Genomic DNA, 22,097 nt, shown 5'->3' with positions numbered 1-22,097 from the left:
ATCCTTTCCCGCATAAGGCGGAGGTGGACGACTGGGAGGTGAAGAGACCACGCTGTGAAGAAAAGCGTGAAGACCCAGTGACGGAGACGTCCGGAATCTCCCCGCGATGGAACCGTCCACGACCAGGACGTGCGGAACAGGCGTGTCCTGGGTACCTAGAGATGCCAGCGGAAGCGAAGGAGTACGCTGAGGAAGTAACGATGCCAGCGGAAGCGAAGGAGTACGCTGAGGAAGCAGAGGTACCGGCGGAAGAGACTAAGTACGCTGAGGAGGAAAATTATACCCCAGTCCAGATATCGGAGGAGGACTCGGACTACGGTGAGCTGTCCGCCGACGAATCCCTCCAAGAACAGATGGAGGACGACTCTGGCATCGGAAGCGCCGACGAGAGTGACTGGCAGGATCGGGTGGAGTCGTGCTCCCAGTTGAATGCCCTCCGTGAAGAGGAGGAGATAGTCCTGGAGCAAGAATACCTGTCGGGAGTGCCGAAATGGACGTACGTACGGGGAGAGGATCGTGATGCCGTGGGAGGACCCGTTCCAGAGGAAGACATGGGACCTTTGGAGATGCCCCACGAGGAGATGCGACAGATGGTGGTTGTTGCCCGGGAGGAAACGGATGCCCCGGAGGATTCCACTGTTGGGTGGTGGTCGGTACCACACCCTGAAGACAGGGACGATGCCACAGACGATCTGAAAGGCCAGGAGTGGGTGACTGTTGTCCCCGTGGAGGAAGAGTCCCCTTGGTGGCCAACGTCGAGCGACCGTGAGGAGATGCCACTCCCCCAGAGGATCCGCCGATGGAGGTCAGGAGGTAAGAAGAGGAACCCGGAGCTGGAGGTGGAAGGATGTGGGGTCACAGCCCGTCCGGGCTGGGCCCTCGAACACAACCTCGCCGGAGGGACCTCGGAATTCCCTGACCCGCGGACAAGGGACATCGTGAGGAACTTTGTAGGGACTACAAAGGAAAAAGGGGGGGGAAATGTGGAGATGTGTCCGGTACCCCGGGACACATCCCATCAGCAGCACGCAGGGGATCTGTGTCCCCTGCGGGAGTGTGTGCGTGGCAGCGCTGGGGCAGCTTGTCTACCCCCAGCGCTTGTCTGTGGGCAGTAGCGGCGGGTGTCTGGTGCAGGGATTACCCTTTTCCCTGCACCGGACCGGAGGCTGCGGAGGACTTTAAATGTTGGCGCCCTCTGGGAGCCAATCGCGGCTCCCGGAGCGGCGGCCAATCAGAGAGGCTCGCCGCGTCATAGGCCCCGCCCCCGGCATCTGACGAGCGGGTGAGCGGAGAAGACGACGCGAGGAGGAGAAGACGGCCGTGGAAAGAGGAGCTCCGGCGGCCGCTGAAGAGGCCAGAAGACGTCGGCCAGCAGGAGTAAGATGTCCAGCGGTGGCTGGACGCTGAGGAGCGGAGGCGGCGCCGCTGGCCAGGACGGGTCAGCGGCAGAAGAGGGCGCTGGAGATCCCTGGGGCAGGTGAGGCCTCAGTGAGGCAACTTTAACCCCCTCCCTTTTCCTCCCTAGACCACCAGGGGCGGGCATTAGGCCCGGGGGAACAATTCAGGCACTAGGCCTGTTGCGCAGATAGGAGTTTGGGGGTCACCATCTGAGTCGGTGGTTTGGGCGTTAGGCCCAAGCCACCTAAGCGGCACAGTAGGCGGGCATTAGGCCCGAGGGGCAATCCAGGCAATAGGCCTGTGGGGCATTAGAGGGCATTAGGACCTAGTGTATTCTGGCCAATTAGGTAAACATAAGGTGACCCTGGGCACTAGGCCCAGGTCACCAAACGGGTGACAAGTTAGGCGGGCGCTAGGCCCGTGGGTGAAGTCAGGCCTCCGGCCTGTGTGCAGTCAGGGGGCGCTAAGCCCAGTGAATAAGTGTTCCCCCCGAGGTAAATAAAGGTGGCACTGGGCACTAGGTCCAGGCCACCCTGAGGTGATTAGGTAGACAGGCTCGCTTGGCCTGAGGCCCACATAAGGGAAGGTACAGGAGGTGGGTAGGCTGTGTGGCGCCCACCCCCCAGAGTGCAGGTAGGGATCTAAAGAATTCGCACTGTTTGATGTACTCTGATATGTGTGTTGTTACCGTGCAGGGCAAAGTGTTGTTTAGAGTTTGTGCATAGTTTGTGTTGCACCACCCACACTTGAGCCAGTTTGAGGGCTTTGTTTATGTAGTTAGTGTAGCGGATGCACACTAGGTTAGAGTGAGGCCCTGCACGGCTGTTTCTCTCTTTGCCTCCTTACAGGGACCTGTAAGTGGAGAAGATCGGAGTACAAGACGTAGGACGGTGAGTAACATCGGTCTGTGTGTTCCTTCTGTGTGTGTCCCTATCTGTCTCCCTTCCTTCAGGGCGAACGGTGAGCCTTGCACGCCGGTGCAAGCTAGAATTTCCACCTGGTACGAGAGTGCCAATAGGTGAAATTCGGGCTCTGAGGCGGACGCCTGGGATGACCCTCACCTAGCCCGAAAGCACTATTTTTCTCTAGGTCGGAGGGCGTTTCGGTCCACAGTTAGGAGGACGGCACTCAGCAATCTCCTTCCTCCTAGGCCGTCGTGTCCGGGTCCGACGGAAGATTTGCCAGGTCCGTTGAAGGTTCCGGTACCTGAAGGTGAGAGGGAGCGGCGCCTGGTGAGTACCGAAAATACACCTGCACGGCAGCAGGCACCACCACACGCACCGCAGCCGCACCTCTTACGCAATACGCATACACACGGTGCGATGTAACCTTATGATTTTGACTATATAGTCAAAGTCGTAAGGAAAGTTAGTGCAAATCGCACTGTGTGTACACAGCTCGTGATACCGATGCACACTTCCAGTATTGCAGGGAGAGATAGACTGGGCAGACAAGTCAGTCTTGGCTATATTGTGTACAATCTAGTACATAGTATAGTCAAAATTGGCACTTAGGGGGTAATTCCAAGTTGATCACAGCAGGAATTTTTTTAGCAGTTGGGCAAATCCATGTGCACTGCAGGGAGGCAGATATAACATGTGCAGAGAGAGATAGATTTGGGTGTGGTGTGTTCAATCTGCAATCTAAATTGCAGTGTAAAAATAAAGCAGCCAGTATTTACCCTGCATAGAAACAAAATAACCCACCCAAATCTAACTCTCTCTACACATGTTATATCTGCCCCCCTGCACTGCACTGCACTGCACATGGTTTTGCCCAACTGCTAAAAAATTCCTGCTGCGATCAACTTGGAATTACCCCCTTAGTCAAAATCTCACATAGTCAAAATCTCAAGTAAAGTCAATATCGGTGGTTCAGCGCTCCGGGGAGTTCAGGGGAAATCGCAAAGTTAAAATCGAAGATAGATAAAATCTCACCGTCTGTATGCACATTTAGAGTGTCAGGACTCTGGCTGTCAAGATGCCACTGACGGTATTCTTACCATCAGCATTCAGACTATCTGGATCTCATACCCAATGTATAGTTATAAAAGAAGGTAATAAATTAAATGCTACATACTGTATGAGGACTAGAAATAAAGAGTTGAACTGGAAATCATTCGTACAAATTTGTAAAAAAAAAATTTTATTTTACTTTGAGAATTTTACCAGGAATAAATACATTGAGCGTAACCTGTCAATTATGTTCTGTAAATAAACAGCCGCAACCCTGTTACAGAGAAACTACATTAAGCATGACAATCACAAACACGTTTACAGTGGCAAATGATGGAAGCTTTGAAAGGTGTCAGACAGGCGTCAGATTTAAATGTCCCAGGTAAGTTGCTCCACATATGGGGACCCATTAGGGGAAGACAGAGCATCTCAGCTGCACACTGAATTTAGGAAACATTAGCAGGTATCTGGAAGTAGATCTTATGTGGTAAATGTTTATAGTTACAGGGGTAAGACCAAAATGTATCTGATGGAGAAACAGACAAAGGGAACAAATCTAGAATCCCAAAATGGAAACCTATTGATGTGTTTTGTAGTAACACACAAGATGGCAGACTGAAGTATAAAGCTTGCTGTGGTGTATTAGAGGGGCCGTACCATAAGCAACACCCGCATAGACTATAATTACATTAGCATCTGTGCAGTGCAGAATTAGGCCGGATTTCTTCCTATAGAGCAACCCCAGTGTGCAGTTCATTATAGATGTCAGGTTGTCTATATGTAAACCAAATGAAGCTCATGCCATATATCCTAGTATTTATATTTGGATATGATGTGAGAACAGAGCTGGATCATCCAACCTAGGCTCCTGCCTAAGGCCCAACCAGCACTGAGGGGCCTGGATTACTGTAATCCATTTGTGTTCTTTTCTTTACCAAATACAGTGTAAACGGGCCCCCTATATGAGTATATTACTCAGGGCCTCAAAGGGTCTTAATCAGGCTCTGCATCAGATTTTGCTTTAATACATTAGGTGTAAGTGCAAGTTAAATCGTTTGTGCGAACTAACAAGGATCATTTTCTATTAGTGTTCACAGCCAGAAGTAGTTATCCCACGGGGTTCACTACGGGTGGCCGGCGGTCGGGCTCCCGGCGACCAGCATACCGGCTTCGGGAGCCCGACCGCCGGCTTACCGACAGTGTGGCGAGCGCAAATGAGCCCCTTGCGGGCTCGCTGCGCTCGCCACGCTACGGGCACGGTGGCGCGCTACGCGCACCACACTATTTTATTCTCCCTCTATGGGGGTCGTGGACCCCCACGAGGGAAAATAAGTGTCTGTATGCCGGCGGTCGGGCTCCCGGCGCCGGTATACTGAGCGCCGGGAGCCCGAACGCCGGCATATAGAAGACCACCCATCCCACGTTCCACACGGGAGAGATCAGATTGCAGTAAGACATTCTTGCCAACTTTTTGGCTGCCTCTCTGAGAAGTGGCAGACAGGGCTGCGCAACGAGGGCGGGTCACTGCATAAACGGGTAATGCGCAAATCACGTAAAAGGCCACCCAGACCACCCACTTTACTCGGGAATCTGGTATTGCCAGCAAAACTCCAGGAGACTTGAATGCCCTTCTAGGTAGCTGGGAGCGCCACCCAACATTCAGGGGCCTCCTGGCCGCTTCAGGAGAGTAGGCTAGTATGCAATATGATGTGGGGGTCCGAAAAGCTGGAGTTGTGTGGAGACAGGATAGTGTCACCAGTGCGGATATGAATAGATAATGATTTACACACTGTTGGTATTTGCAATGAATATGGAAAACCATGATGGCCCCAGGTCAGGACCATTGTGGGACACCACTAGTAACATCTAGGTGGCTGAAGTTGGAGCCAGAGGGCTATATTCAATAACTGTTGGAAGCTGCCGTCTTGTCAGAAAGACGGCAGCTTCCGACAGAAATAGGTCGGAAGGGGTTCCGACATATTTAATAGGGGCTGATTTTATCCGACAAGTCGGGAATTCCCGGCTTGTCGGAAAACACGTGGATCGGCGGAATAGACTCCGATCCACGTGCTTCTGTCAGAAACGGGGCCAAATCCGAAAGGTTTTGGTCCCTTTTCCGACAAACTCAATCTGACTTGAAAACAAGTCGGATTGAGGTGAGAAGCGGTGCTGCGGGCGGTGTGTGTGTGGGGGAGGGGGTTTGAGATCGGTGGCCGGTGGGGGGAGCTGGCTGCGGGGGGACATGTCTGCGGTGGTGGGGGGAGGTTCTGCAGGGAGAGAGGTGCTTGGCCATCCCCAGCCAGCGCACCTCTCTTCCTGCAGCGCCTCCCCCCGCCGCCGCAGACATGTTACCTGCGCTGCCAGCACCTCCCACGGGGCCGCAGAACAATGCTCCCCCGCCGCCGCAGCACCTTTCTTCCTGCTGCCAGCGGCTCCACACATGTCCGCCGCAGCCAGCCCCTCCGCATACGGCTGCCGCTCTCTGCTCCATTCAGCTGATTGTGTTTCCTTCTACACTGAATTCCATTAGGTGTGAATAGGAAGACTGCTTCAGACAGACGACTCCCACAACTGACGTTCCAACCAAGGAAAAACCAAAGAAGAGGCTGCAGAACATGAATACCAATAAAACAACACCATCCGTGGTCTCCACAGCATGGATTTAGAAGGAGCATAAGAGTTATTACAGGGAATCTTATTATACTTAGAATAGATTTCCCTCCCTCCATTTCCTTTCTTAGGGGCAGATATGATTAAGCGCAGATGCTGCCAGGGCACATTCCTGCTGTTTCCACACATAAACTATAGAAGGAGGATTCTGCAGACAGAATGGAGGCGCAAGCAGATTCTGAATACAGTAAGATGCAGTATTTGAATTGAATCTGGTCCTTAGACCCATCTTTCCCAAATACTGAATATCCATGAGTGGTAACAAATTAATCCCCAATGTTAGGACTCAGCCATGCTCTGTAAGAATTACAGCTTCTTATGTCTTAGGCAATAAAGGTCTGATTCAGAGATGTACACAAACCTGATGTATTTGCAGATAATCGTCCGACTACGCACACATCTAGGTCGCAGTGCGCATGTGTCGCGGTGGTCGTGCGATGGAGGATGCAGTGAGGATTTATTTGCTAAGTGATTGACAGTCTGGAACTATTTGGGGGCAATTATGGGGATTGGTGGCAAATAATGCAGGCGTGTCGCGTGTCGGGGCATATATCAGCCTGTTTATGTGATCATGTACGCAATAACAGTGGCTCAAGTGTCTCACTTCCAGCGGCCACGCTGTGTGACCATAGGGCTACTCAGAAGCCAGATAATCCACTAATCTGCCACCAATGTCTTAGTACGCTGGTCTTAATATAAATCCAGGTGGCTGTGTCATTTGCATATTATCACACAGCAGCTGTGGCGGTGACACTAGCATACACTGAATCGGGCCCTAAGCACTAAGCTCGGACTTCATCCCGATTAGGCCATAGGCAATGTATGTTTACACTTTAAAGCCAATGTAAAAATTGAAGAGGTCACTGTGACAATTGCTATAGAGACAGTAATACAAATGTAAATGATTGCCACATCTGCACCACTTAATTGGTAATTGAGAGACTTATTTTTGTCATATTGCCATTAATATAGAGCAGGGCTGGCCAAACCAGTCCTCGAGATCTACCAACAGTACACATTTTCCAGACCACCTAGCTGGTGCACAGGTGTAGTCATTACTAATTCAGATGTGCTGCATTCATTCCTAACTGACAATTCTACAGATCTCCAGGAGGCCTGGAAAACATGACCTGTTGGTAGATCTCGAGGACCGGTTTGGCCAGCCCTGATATAGAGTGTAAAACAAATCCTTTGCATCAGGTGTACACAGTTACAGATGTCAGATACAGATAACACAATAAAATGAAACAACAGAGCTGGCAGCATTTCTCTACATCAGATTCTACACGAGTATACTGGCAGTGAAAGAGTGTACAAGACTTTTGCTCAGAGGTCTGACAGAAGGGAGGGTGAGAGACATTGTGGTTGGTGCTGAAATGTGTTCTCTTAAGGTGGGTACACACTTACAGATATATCTGCAGATCAATTGATCTGCAGATATATCTATGGACGCCGGATCGAGCAGTGTGTTCAGCATACACACACTGCTCGATCCGTCGGGGACTGACGTCATGAACTGGGCGGGCGTGTACACACGCCCGCCTAGTTCACCTGTCAATCACCGCCGGACGCCGCAGCATGTGTACGGGCGGTCGGCCGACCGCCCCGTACACACACAGTGGCGCGCCAATATATCGGTAGCTATATTGGCCGTCGGCTATGCTGCGTGTCCGACGCGATACGTCTGTGCAGAGCCGGCCCTCACCAATATGATGCCCTAGGCAAGATTTTGGCTGGTGCCCCCTAGCACCGCCGCTAGTTCTGCAAGAGATGCCTGGCGTGAGTCAGCTGGCAGCTCTGCTAACGTTGGGCGCCTTTTGTTTATGAAAATGCATCTTATTTGCATTACTATGTGGCTAGGATGCACAAGCAGCTTCTGCTGATTAAAATGATATGCAGCATGCATATATTCTGTGTGCCACTGCGGCTGTATCTGCATACGAAATGCTACATTACAGTGATATCCAGGATTACACACAGAATATAGGCATGCCGCATATCATTTTAATCAGCAGAAGCTGCTGGTGCCCCAAAGCATACCAAATGCCCTAGGCATTTGCCTAGTTTGCCTATGCCTAAGGCCGGCTCTGCGTCTGTGAACGACGGAGTTCACAGACGTATAGGCCGTACACACTGGCCGACGGTCCCTCGATATATCGGCCGTTCAAGAGAACGGACAATATATCGACCAGTGTGTACGGGCCTTTACAGCTAGGCCTCAAGGCAGAGATACCACCTCCTACTTGTTGACTATTCCCATAATCACACAAATCCCTTCAGCTCTGCTGTAACCTGCACCAGGACTGACACAGGTGTCTTCCCCCCTCTCCGTATCCCTCTTAACCATGTATGTGGAACACACGCAACATTTCCATAACGCGCTTCCCTTAGGAGTGTTGTATTTCGAGCATTCTCAGGACATCCAAATCCGTAAACAACCTTTTCCTCTGTCTCCACCTCATGTGGATCCGAGCTGTATTGTTACTAGTGAGTGATAGACCCCTTTCTGCTGCAGCAGCTGTTGATGTGTCCCCTGTTCCACGACTCTCCCATTCTGGATCACAGCTATTTTATCTGCATTCTGAATGGTAGAGAGCCGGTGGGCAATCACAATACACGTGCGGCCCTCCCGCGCTTTGTCCAGAGCTTCTTGTACAACCTGTAGGGAAAGGCAAAATCAATTATAAACTGGTCAGGTAAGATAGAGTGACCATACAGCTAACTGGTATCCCAGAAATGGATCTACTATACAGGTTTAAAACTGGTGTTACTGCTGAATGTGAACTGTAGTGTGTAATCAAGTGTCCGACATGTGCTCAGGCCATGGCTGCAATCAACAGGACGACAGTGATCTCACTGCTGTTGGAGTTGGAGAGCACTACTGCGCATAGTCCTTACTTAGGTTCTTACAGGGAGGCTTCAAATCCCTAACCAAGATGGCTGCCAACCCTATTACTGCGCACCACCTTGTCACTATATTAAAGTGCCACAGTGGGAGATGGACATCTTCCACTTATCTCCAGAGAGACTAGCGATTACCACTGTTCCACACCGCAGGAGAGCTGCTATTACTGCTAGAGAACCTGGTACCACTTACATCCTGCACTGTTACCCAGATACAGTCACCGGCTTGTGACCTGTGTGCTACGCTGGGCTATTCGTTGTCTCTGCTGATGTGTACATTCACTCTGCTATAAAACCACCACACATATAATCCAACAACCTCTTGGAATCATGAAGGCCTAAGTAGCAGCAGTGGGTACCTGTTATATCGTCCACTGCTGTTGAAACAACCTCCGTAAAAACAAAATGTGATCTATAATATCAATAGTCATAGACAACTATTGCACAATCCAATAAGCCTATGGAGTTCTATCTCACCTTTTCGCTCTCTGTATCCAGAGCTGATGTGGCCTCATCCAGAAGCAGGATTTTGGGTTGACGCACAAGAGCTCGGGCTATGGCGATCCGCTGCTTCTGACCCCCGGAGAGCTGGGTGCCCTTATCTCCAACGCAGGTATTGTATTTCTGTCACAGCCGAGAAAAGGGGGTGGGTGGGAGAGAACAGTAATTAGGTGCATAAATACATACACTACATTTAATTATTCAATATCGCTATTAATGATGGACAAAGTAGCCCTGAATTATGAAAAGGGATCATGTCTCATGATCTGTTGTTTCTGAATTAGAATAAAAATATTAATTGTGAATAATATACAGACTTGACTATAAATCTGCATTCATCTGTTTGTTGAAGTACGAAGCACCAGTAATTTTATTCACTATGGGCCGACGAGAGTCAAGTTGAATGCAAGCTGTCAGTTACACCCCTGCACTGAATGTAGAGTGTTGTATTCATCTCTGCGGTCACACCACCCCTATTAGTACTCTTCATTTCATAGTTATCATCGTTATCAGCATGTGCACCACCCCTATCAGTACTCTTCATTTCACAGTTATCATCGTTATCAGTATGTGCACCACCCCTATCAGTACTCTTCATTTAATAGTTATCATCGTTATCAGTATGTGCACCACCCCTATCAGTACTCTTCATTTCATAGTTATCATCGTTATCAGTATGTGCACCAGCCCTATACTAGGTGCAACAAAATCTGTCTGGAAAACCGGCATAATGACATGTACACAGAAATCTGCATAGCCCGCAGGTCCACCAGCACACCTTTTATTACACAATACTTGTCTACCATGCACAATACATCCGCAAATCAGACTTACATTCCGCTGTGCTTCAGCCCTTGAGATAGATGCATCAAACCTTGTATCGAGATAAAGCCCCAACTAAACAACTTCTGTCATTGTGTAAATACAGCATGTTAAATGACAATTTGATTGGTTGCTACTTTACCTCTCTCCACTTTACCTCCCCCCCTCCTCCATGTCTTATATACTGTACCGAGATCACCCCTTCCAGGTATCTAGCATGCAATCAATACCGAGGACATACTCATATTCTACCAGCACCATGATGAGACATTACAGGGACACAGCAGAGACTTACATCCGGGAGTGTTTCAATGAAGCTCTGGATATTGGCTGCAATGGCTGCTCTTTCAATCTCTTCTTGTGGCACCGTCCTGCTGTTATCTCCATAGGCAATGTTCTCCGCTATGCTGCAGTCAAACAACATGGGCTCCTGGGACACGATGCCCATCTGGGCTCGGAGCCACTGGATGTTCACGCTCCTCACATCACAGCCATCTACACTCTAGGAGACAGATACACAGGTGACTGTAACGCAGAGCCTGTAACTTATACCGGGTGTAAATATAGACTATATGGATCCTGCATGTTGCTCACCCTACATCCATCAGACCTACTGGCAGTGTGTCTGTCTGTGTGCAAATATGTCCCCTAACAATAAACACTGAATGTTGGCATGCTTACCAGTACAGTAATAATCAATGAAAATGGTTTAAGTAGATCTGTTTTATGACTTATGGAAGGCAGGAGCTGAGAATCCGCCCCCGAGGAACAAACTAAAATAAGATTTTACTCACCGGTAAATCTATTTCTCGTAGTCCGTAGTGGATGCTGGGAACTCCGTAAGGACCATGGGGAATAGCGGCTCCGCAGGAGACTGGGCACAAAAGTAAAGCTTTAGGACTACCTGGTGTGCACTGGCTCCTCCCCCTATGACCCTCCTCCAAGCCTCAGTTAGGATACTGTGCCCGGACGAGCATACACAATAAGGAAGGATTTATGAATCCCGGGTAAGACTCATACCAGCCACACCAATCACACCGTACAACCTGTGATCTGAACCCAGTTAACAGCATGATAACAGAGGAGCCTCTGGATAGATGGCTCACAACAACAATAACCCGATTTAGTTAGGCAATAACTATATACAAGTATTGCAGACAATCCGCACTTGGGATGGGCGCCCAGCATCCACTACGGACTACGAGAAATAGATTTACCGGTGAGTAAAATCTTATTTTCTCTGACGTCCTAGTGGATGCTGGGAACTCCGTAAGGACCATGGGGATTATACCAAAGCTCCCAAACGGGCGGGAGAGTGCGGATGACTCTGCAGCACCGAATGAGAGAACTCCAGGTCCTCCTCAGCCAGGGTATCAAATTTGTAGAATTTTGCAAACGTGTTTTGCCCCTGACCAAGTAGCTGCTCGGCAAAGTTGTAAAGCCGAGACCCCTCGGGCAGCCGCCCAAGATGAGCCCACCTTCCTTGTGGAATGGGCTTTTACAGATTTTGGCTGTGGCAGGCCTGCCACAGAATGCGCCAGCTGAATAGTGCTACACATCCAGCGCGCAATAGACTGCTTAGAAGCAGGAACACCCAGCTTGTTGGGTGCATACAGGATAAACAGCGAGTCAGATTTTCTGACTCCAGCCGTCCTGGAAACATATATTTTCAGGGCCCTGACTATGTCCAACAACTTGGAGTCCTCCAAGTCACTAGTAGCCGCAGGTACCACAATAGGTTGGTTCAGATGAAACACTGAAACCACCTTAGGGAGAAAATGAGGACGAGTTCTCAATTCCGCCCTGTCTGAATGGAAGATCAGATAAGGGCTTTTTCAGGATAAAGCCGCCAATTCTGACACGCGCCTGGCCGAGGCCAGGGCCAACAGCATGTCCACTTTCCATGTGAGATATTTTAACTCCACAGATTCAAGTGGTTCAAACCATTGTGACTTTAGGAACCCCAAAACTACATTGAGATCCCAAGGTGCCACTGGAGGCACAAAAAGGAGGCTGTATATGCAGTACCCCTTTTACAAACGTCTGAACTTCAGGAACTGAAGCTAGTTTTTTCTGGAAGAAAATTGACAGGGCCGTAAATTTGAACCTTAATGGACCCCAATTTTAGGCCCATAGACACTCCTGTTTGCAGGAAATGCAGGAATCGACCTAGTTGAAATTCCTCCATCGGGCCCTTACTGGCCCCGCACCACGCAACATATTTTCGCCAAATGCGGTGATAATGTTTTGCGGTTTCATCCTTCCTGGCTTTGATCAGGGTAGGGATGACTTCATCCGGAATGCCTTTTTCCTTCAGGATCCGGCGTTCAACCGCCCTGCCGTCAAACGCAGCCGCGGTAAGTCTTGGAATAGACAGGGTCCTTGCTGGAGCAGGTCCCTTCTTAGAGGTAGAGTCCTTCTTGGCCAATCCGGAGCCACGAGTATAGTTCTCCCTCCGTCTTATAATTCTCAGTACTTTTGGTAAGAGAGGAAGAGGAGGGAACACATACACTGACTGGTACACCCACGGGGTTACCAGAGCGTCCACAGCTATTGCCTGAGGGTCCCTGACATGGCGCAATACCTGTCCAATTTTTTTTTTTTTTAGGCGGGACGCCATCATGTCCACCTTTGGTTTTTCCCAACGGTTTACAATTATGTGGAAGACTTCTGCTGAGGAAGTCTGTTTCCCAGTTGTTCACTCCCGGAATGAACACTGCTGACAATGCTATCACATGATTTTCCGCCCAGCGAAAAATCCTTGCAGCTTCTGCCATTGCCCTCCTGCTTCTTGTGCCGCCCTGTCTATCTACGTGGGCGACTGCCGTGATGTTGTCCGACTGGATCAGCACCGGCTGACCTTAAAGCAGAGGTCTTGCTTGGCTTAGGGCATTGTAAATGGCCCTTAGTTCCAAGATATTTATGTGAAGTGATGTCTCCAGGCTTGACCACAAGCCCTGGAAATTTCTTCCCTGTGTGACTGCTCCCCAGCCTCGCAGGCTGGCATCCGTGGTCACCAGGACCCAGTCCTGAATGCCGAATCTGCGCCCTCTAGAAGATGAGCACTCTGCAACCACCACAGAAGAGACACCCTTGTCTTTGGTGACAGGGTTATCCGCTGATGCATCTGAAGATGCGATCCGGACCATTTTTCCAGCAGGTCCCACTGGAAAGTTCTTGCGTGGAATCTGCCGAGTGGAATTGCTTCGTAGGAAGCCACCATTTTTCCCAGGACCCTTGTGCACTGATGCACTGACACTTGGCCTGGTTTTAGGAGGTTTCTGACTAGTTCGGATAACTCCCTGGCGTTCTCCTCCTGGAGAAACACCTTTTTCTGGACTGTGTCCAGGATCATCCTTAGGAATAGAAGACGTGTCGTCGGGATCAGCTGCGAATTTGGAATATTAAGAATCCAACCGTACTGCCGCAACACTACTTGAGATAGTGCTACCCCGACTACCAACTGTTCCCTGGATCTTGCCCTTATCCGGAGATCGTCCAAGTAAGGGATAACTAAAACTCCCTTCCTTCGAAGGAGTATCATCATTTCGGCCATTACTTTGGTAAAGACCCGGGGTGCCGTGGACAAACCAAACGGCAGCGTCTGAAACTGATAGTGACAGTCCTGTACCACAAACCTGAGGTACCCTTGGTGAGAAGGGTAAATTGGGACATGGAGATAAGCATCCTTGATGTCCAGAGACACCATATAATCCCCTTCTTCCAGGTTTGCAATCACCGCTCTGAGTGATTCCATCTTGAATTTGAACCTTTGTATGTAAGTGTTCAAGGATTTCAGATTTAAATTAGGTCTCACCGAGCCGTCCGGCTTCGGTACCACAAACAGCGTGGAATAATACCCCTTTCCCTGTTGTAGGAGGGGTACCTTGATTATCACCTGCTGGGAATACAGCTTGTGAATGGCTTCCCATACCGCCTCCCTGTCGGAGGGAGATGTCGGTAAAGCAGACTTTAGGAAACGGCGAAGGGGAGAAGTCTCGAATTCCAATTTGTACCCCTGAGATACCACCTGAAGGATCCAGGGGTCCACCTGTGAGTGAGTCCACTGCACGCTGAAATTTTTGAGACGGGCCCCCCCCGTGCCTGAGTCCGCTTGTAAAGCCCCAGCGTCATGCTGAGGACTTGGCAGAAAACGGGAGAGGGCTTCTGTTCCTGGGAACTGGCTGTTTGCTGCAGCCTTTTTCCTCTCCCTCTGCCACGGGGCAGAAATGAGGAGCCTTTTGCCCGCTTGCCCTTATGGGGCCCAAAGGACTGCGCCTGATAATACGGCGTCTTCTTATGTTGAGAGGCTACCTGGGGTAAAAATGTGGATTTCCCAGCCGTTGCCGTGGCCACCAGGTCTGTTAGACCTACCCCAAATAACTCCTCCCTTTTATAAGGAGATACTTCTATATGCCTTTTCGAATCAACATCACCTGACCACTGTCTTGTCCATAACCCTCTACTGGCAGAAATGGACAGCGCACTTACTCTTGATGCCAGTCGGCAAATATCCCTCTGTGCATCACGCATATATAGAAATGCATCTTTTAAATGCTCTATAGTCAGTAATATACTGTCCCTATCTAGGGTATCAATATTGTCAGTCAGGGAATCCGACCAAGCCACCCCAGCACTGCACATCCAGGCTGAGGCGATTGCTGGTCGCAGTATCACACCCGTGTGAGTGTATATACATTTTTCTGCTTTCTGTCAGCAGGTTCCTTAAGGGCGGCCGTATCCGGGGATGGTAGTGCCACCTGTTTAGACAAGCGTGTGAGCGCTTTATTCACCCTAGGGGGTGTTTCCCAATGTGCCCTATCCTCTGGCGGGAAGGGGTATGATGCTAGTAACTTTTTAGGAATTAACAGTTTTTATCGGGGGAAACCCACGCATCATCACACACTTTAATTCCTCAGATGCAGGAAAAACTACAGGCAGTTTTTTCTCACCCAACATAATACCCTTTTTAGTGGTACTGGTATTATCAGAAATGTGTAAAAACATTTTCCATAGCCTCAATCATGTAACGTGTGGCCCTACTGGAAGTCACATTTGTCTCGTAATCGTCGACACTGGAGTCAGTATCCGTGTCGGCGTCTGTATCTGCCATCTGCGGTAACGGGCGTTTTAAAGCCCCTGATGGCTTTTGAGACCCCTGGACAGGCACAGGCTGAGTCGCCGGCTGTCTCATGTCATCAATCTTTTGTAAAGAGCTGACACTGTCACATAATTCCTTCCATAAGCTCAGCCACTCAGGTGTCGACTCCCTAGGGGGTGACATCTCTGTTACAGGCAATCTCTCCGCCTCCACATCATTTTTCTCCTCATACATGTCGACACAACGTACCGACACACAGCACACACACAGGGAATGCTCTGATAGAGGACAGGACACCACTAGCCCTTTGGGGAGACAGAGGGAGAGTATGCCAGCACACACCAGAGCGCTATATATACAGGGATAACCTTATATAAGTGTTTTTCCCCCTTATAGCTGCTGTATTGTTATACTGCGCCTAATTAGTGCCCCCCTCTCTTTTTTAACCCCTTTCTGTAGTCTAGTAACTGCAGGGGAGAGCCAGGGAGCTTCCCTCCAACGGAGCTGTGAGAGAAAATGGCGCCAGTGTGCTGAGGAGATAGGCTCCGCCCCTTTTTCGCGGACTTTTCTCCTGCTTTTTTATGGATTCTGGCAGGGGTTAAAATTCATCCATATAGCCCTGGGGGCAATATGTGATGTATTTTTCGCCAGCCAAGGTGTTTTTATTGCTGCTCAGGGCGCCCCCCCCTAGCGCCCTGCACCCTCAGTGACCGAAGTGTGAAGTGTGCTGAGGAGCAATGGTGCACAGCTGCAGTGCTGTGCGCTACCTTGGTGAAGACAGGATGTCTTCTGCCGCCGATTTTCCGGACCCCTCGATGCAGTGAGCCTGTTGCCAGCAGGTCTCACTGAAAATAAAAAACCTAAAACTAAACTTTCACTAAGAAGCTCAGGAGAGCCCCTAGTGTGCACCCTTCTCGGTCGGGCACAAAAATCTAACTGAGGCTTGGAGGAGGGTCATAGGGGGAGGAGCCAGTGCACACCAGGTAGTCCTAAAGCTTTACTTTTGTGCCCAATCTCCTGCGGAGCCGCTATTCCCCATGGTCCTTACTGAGTTCCCAGCATCCACTAGGACGTCAGAGAAATAAAAATATACAGGAATTGATGACAAAAGTTGTGAGGCACCATGAGCATGCCAAGACACAATGTCCTATAATATGTAGAGGTACATAACAGGTGGCCCACCAGCTATTGGAGGACAACATGTCTCAGCATACCCTGTCTGCTATATTTTGTCTAGAATTAAAATGAATAAATAAAAACATATAAAGGCTAATTTATCAATGAGTTTTATCATACACAATGAGTTATAAAACTTGTTGCGTAAGATAAATGGTGCTCCAGCCAATCAGCTCCCAATTGTAATTTTTCAAACACATGACAGGTAGGAGCTGATTGGCTGGAGCACCATTTATCATATGCAACAAGCTTTAAAACTCATTGCATTTGATAAAAAAGCTCCTTAATTTTTAAAAGGTATCACTTTACAGAGAGGCCTTGATGCGGCTTTGGGGCTTATTCACGCATTTGCGCAAATATGTGTAACGAAGATCTCTGAATTCTATTATTATGTGGAATTTATATCTGGTTACGGTTATCATTCAGGGTGCTGGGGGAAACCAAATGCCTTTTTTTTCTTGCTTCATAATAACCTCAATATTGGAGTTTTTATTTGGTGTCTGTCTTATAGGACATATTTACCATTTTTCATAAGTCAACTATTGTTTCCGCTACTCACAGCGATGCAAAATGTTATTCTTGCCAGAACTGAGCATCCGATACGATGCTGTCCCAGCGAGGATATAAAGTATAGTGAGTGCTCAACAAACATATAAAGAACTTATTTCCCAGATACTTTGGGGACTATTTACTAAGCCTTGGATGGAGAAAAAGTGAACGGAGATAAAGTACCAGCCAATCAGCTTCAAACTGCCATGTCACAAGCTGGGTTTGAAAAATGACAGTTATGAGCTGATTGTCTGGTACTTTATCTCCATCTAAGGCTTAGTAAATAGACCCCTTAGTGGGTGTAATAGCAGCACTGCAAGTAAATGAAATGTTGGATAAAGATCAAAAAAAGAAAAAAGGAACCACCCTGCACTGAGGCCCTCTCATTCTTTACCGTAATTCTCATGCCTGTCCACTCACTGTCTTCCCAACATGTCCCTGTCATGTCCTATGAATCAGTGTTATAGGCATTTGCTGAAACTGCATCCTTTATCATATTCTGCATGACTGGAGAAGTTTTAGTCCATTTTGTGAATCATGGTAATGGGCCTATATTTATCTGGAGCCGGAGCTCCATCCGCCCCATTGTTAATCTGGCCCTGGAACCAGCACAGGCCCTGGCAGCTCTCCCCTTCATCTCGGTTGGGGTGAGGTGGTGCAGCTTCGTCAGCTCCTAGGATTGGGCGTGTCTCCCCAACATAATAGTGGCAGAGGAGATGCAGCTAACAGTCAGGGCCATGGAGACTGCCACGGAAGGGTGCTGGGCCATGTCCACTCCGGGGAAAAAATGTCTGCTGACGGCACACACTGCAAAGGGGGACATTTGTCTCTCTCAGCCGCTGGCCAGGGCCCAATTAATTAGTACACCCCCCTTCCCCCCGGTAGTCCCGCTGACAGCACAATCTTCTTCGTAACCTCTCTAGTCAGACTGCCAACCCTACACAGTCTACACAAAAATTATGTGGAACTCAAACAATGCTCCCTCTGACCCTAAACCAACATTACTGTGTGACTGGGTCAGCGGGTCGCATAACTCCAGCAAGCACTTTTTTTCCTCGTTGCTTTGTAGCTTCACCTATTGTGGCGGCACCTAACCTCATGCTATCAGACTACTAGTGTCCTATACATTGTAAGCATGTGAGCAGGGCCCTCTGACCTCTTTTATCTGCTTGGTGATACTCAGTCTTGATTTATGACTGAGATTGTCCCCAGTTGTAAAGTACTGTATTGATATGAATAAATCTAAAGATAATGTTACGTCTACCAAAACACAGGGCTGCCCTTATATAAAGTTATTTTTAATATTTAATGAAGATAACCTTGTATATCTGTACTAAAAGGATGACATTTGAACTAAGATGGGAGATTACATTTTGAGCAATGGCTGCAAAGTGCTCCTGGAACGGTTGGGCAAAGGCACGTGTCAGACACCACCGACGCCCACTTCCCTTTGACATCATAGGAGTGCGCAGGATAATTAGCGATTCACTGTACTACATCTAATGTGCGTAGCTGAGCACCGTGACGCAGAATGTATTCTCCACACTAGAGTCCGGTGTGTGAATACAGCTGTAGAAGGAAAGACTGGTACATAAGTTACCACTTGTCCGTCATGTGGGTCGTAGAATCTCTCCAGGAGCTGGACAGTAGTACTTTTCCCACATCCGCTGCTGCCCACTAGTGCCAGGGTTTCACCTTTCCCCACGCTGATGTCCAGTCCCTGCAGCACTGACGCCTCTGGTCTGGTCGGGTAATGAAAGTGAACTCCTCTGAACATGACGTTGCCTTCACATTTTTCCTGAAATAGATAAACGTGATTTATCAAAACAAGGGATGCTTCGATGAAAGCTTATTACTTGGTAAAGATTAGATATTGTTCTTAATCTTATTGCATTGTTATTTGTCCATTAAGTGCACTGTTTCTGTGGATTATAATGGCTCTTGACCTCAGGGTTGTGGGGCAGCAATGCTGACCTCTATACAGGAGCGGTTCTTGGTGAGGGCAAGCAGTGCCTTCGCCCAGGGCGCTGCGGCCTGGAGGCGTGGCCGCAGTCACCCCCGCCTACCCGCACCCCGCTCCCCGGCTGCAGCAGACGCCGTGGGCTGTGTGGGCATCCGCTGCAGCCGGCTCCAGGGACAGACACTAGAGATCAGTATTGACCTCTAGTGTCTGTGCGGCGCTGCTATGGGAGAGACGTCATGACGTCTCTCCCATAGAGAGGAGCTGGCGGCCAGACGGGGCAGCAGCAGCAACAGCGGTCGGGAAGAAGGAGCGGGGATGTGGTAAGTATTGTTTTTTTTATTTTTGTGAGTGTGTGTTTGTAAGCGGCGACAGGGGGCACAGCGACAGGGGGCAAAGAAACGGGGGGGCACAACTACTGGGGGCAAAGAAAGAGGTGGCACAACTATTGGGGGCAAAGAAACTGGGCACAACTACTGGGGGCAAAGCAACAGGGGGCACAACTACTGGGGGCACAGCAACGGGGCACAACTACTGGGGGCATAGCTATAGGGGGCACAACTACTGGGGCAAATCTACAGGGGGCATATCTACTGTGGGCACAGCTACAGGGTGCATATCTACAGGGTGCATAGCTACTGGGGGCACAGCTACAGGGGCATGTATACAGGGTGCATAGCTACAGGGGGCACAGCTACAGGGTGCATATCTACAGGGTGCATAGCTACTGGGGGCACAGCTACAGGGGCATGTATACAGGGTGCATAGCTACAGGGGGCACAGCTACAGGGTGCATATGTATCTACAGGGTGCATAGCTACTGGGGGCATAGCTACTGGGGGCACAGCTACAGGGGGCATATCTACAGGGTGCATAGCTACAGAAGGCATATCTACTGGGGGCACAGCTACAGGGGCATGTATACAGGGTGCATAGCTACAGGGGGCACAGCTACAGGGGTCATATCTACTGGGGGCAAATCAACTGGTGGGCACAACTACTTGGGGCAAATCTGGGGGCACAGCTACTGGGAGCATAACTGTAGCCACGCCCCTCTCCTATGAAGCCAGCCCCCATATTTTTTTTGCATGCACTAACTGTTTTGCCGCGAGGGAGGGGGCAGTGGAAACTTTCACACTGGGCGCCACAAGGTGTAGAACCGGCCATGCCCCTGTACCAACCATGAGTTGCATGGTTGGTATAGTGGTTAGCAGTACTGCCTCACAGCCCCGAGGTCATGAGCTCAGTTTCAGACCAGGAACTATCTGTGTGGAGTGTGTATGTTCTCCCTATGTTTGTGTATATTTGTTGTGGGTACTCAGACTTCCTCTCACACTACAAAAACACAGTAGTAGGTTTTCTCTGATGTCCTAGTGGATGCTGGGGACTCCGTAAGGACCATGGGGAATAGCGGCTCCGCAGGAGACTGGGCACAAAAAGAAAGCTTTAGGACTTTTTATAGGTGCTATCCCTGTGATATATAGCGCTCTGGTGTGTGCTGGCATACTCTCCCTCTGTCTCCCCAAAGGGCTTTGTGGGGTCCTGTCCTCTATCAGAGCATTCCCTGTGTGTGTGCTGTGTGTCGGTACGGCTGTGTCAACATGTATGTGGAGGATAATGATGTGGAGGCGGAGCGAATGCCTGTAAATATGTTGTCACCCCCTGCGGGGTCGACACCGGTGGGGTTGAACTTATGGAAGGATTACGTGAAAGTGTCAACTCCTTACATAAAAGGTCGACGACACAGAACAGCCGGCTACTCAGCTTGTGCCTGTTCCAGCGTCTCAAATGTCATGGGGGGCTCTAAAAACGCCCGCTACCTCAGATAGCAGACACAGATGTCGACACGGATACCGACTCCAGTGTTGACGACGATCAGACTAGTGTACCCTCCAAATAGGTCCACCAGCTACATGATTGAGGCAATGAGAAATGTATTACACATTTATGATTATACCCCAGGTACCACATAAAAGGGTATTGTGTTTGGTGAGAGAAAACTATTAGTAGTTTTTCCTGCATCTGAGAAATTAAATGAGGTGTGTGAGGAAGTGTGGTCTTCCCCCGGTAAGAAATTGATCATTTCTAAACGGTTATTGGCAGCGTACCCTTTCCCGCCAGAGGATAGGTCGCGTGGTGAAACACCCCATAGGGTAGATACAGCGTTTACACGCTTATCAGAAAAGGTGGCACTATCGTCTCCGGATACGGCCGCCCTGAAGAAACCTGCTGATAGAAAGCAGGAGGTTACCCTATAAGATATAGTCACACACTAGGGCATTATATTGCGACCAGCCGTTGCTTCGGCATGGATGTGCAGTGCTCCCGCTGCGTGGTCAGATTCCCTGTCGGAAAATAACTATGGATAGGGACAATATTTTGCTGACAATAGAGCATATAAAAGACGTGGTCTTATACATGCGTGATGCACAGAGGGATATTTGCCGGCTGGCATCAAAAATAAGCGCTAGGTCCATTGCCGCCAGACGTGGGTTATGGACTCGGCAATGGTCAGGCGATGCAGACGCGAATCGGCACATGTAAGTTTGCCCTATAAGGGGGTAAAACTGTTTGGGGATGGTTTTTTCAGACCTCGTTTCCACAGCTACTGCTGGGAAATCGACTTTTTTGCCACAGGTTACCCCACAACAAAAGAAAGCACCGTATCATCAAGTACAGTCCTTTTGGCCCCAGAAAAGCAAGAGGGCTAGAGGCTCATCCTTTTTGCCGAGAGGCAAAGGTAGAGGAAAAAGCTGCAGCACACAGCTAGTTCCCAAGAGCAGAAGTCCTCCCTGCGTCCGGTGAGCCCACAGCATGACGCTGGGGCTGCTCAGGCGGAACCGGGTACGGTGGGGGCCCGTCTCAGAAATTTCAGCGCCCAGTGGGTTCTCTCACATGGATCCCTGGGTCCTTCAAGTGGTATCTCAGGGGTACAGGCTGGAGTTTGAGACGTTCGTCCCCCCGCCGTTTTCCTAAAATCTGCCTTACCGGCACCTCCCTCTGCCAGGGAGGCGGTGTTGATGGCTATTCAACACTATAATCACAACAAGTGATTGTCAAG

General features: G+C 49.5%; 1 protein-coding gene across 1 annotated transcript in view; it reads right to left on the bottom strand.

Annotated features, from left to right (window-relative positions):
• Positions 1–3,522: 3,522 nt before the first annotated feature.
• LOC134927251 (ATP-dependent translocase ABCB1-like) overlaps positions 3,523–22,097 on the bottom strand; it is a 131,744-nt gene continuing 113,169 nt past the window's right edge. Inside the window, exons 25-29 of the mRNA XM_063921448.1 lie at positions 18,677–18,874; positions 10,546–10,752; positions 9,405–9,551; positions 5,706–8,682; positions 3,523–5,599 (exon numbers count right to left, since the gene is read on the bottom strand). Coding sequence (XP_063777518.1) covers positions 8,482–8,682; positions 9,405–9,551; positions 10,546–10,752; positions 18,677–18,874 — 753 coding nt within the window. The 3' untranslated portion in view covers positions 3,523–5,599; positions 5,706–8,481. The remainder of the gene's footprint in view (positions 5,600–5,705; positions 8,683–9,404; positions 9,552–10,545; positions 10,753–18,676; positions 18,875–22,097) is intronic.

This window comes from Pseudophryne corroboree, chromosome 5, assembly GCF_028390025.1.
Source record: "Pseudophryne corroboree isolate aPseCor3 chromosome 5, aPseCor3.hap2, whole genome shotgun sequence".
Lineage (NCBI taxonomy): Eukaryota > Metazoa > Chordata > Amphibia > Anura > Myobatrachidae > Pseudophryne > Pseudophryne corroboree.
The sequence above is the reverse complement of the archived record's forward strand: the minus strand, read 5'-3'. Positions and strand labels throughout refer to the sequence as shown.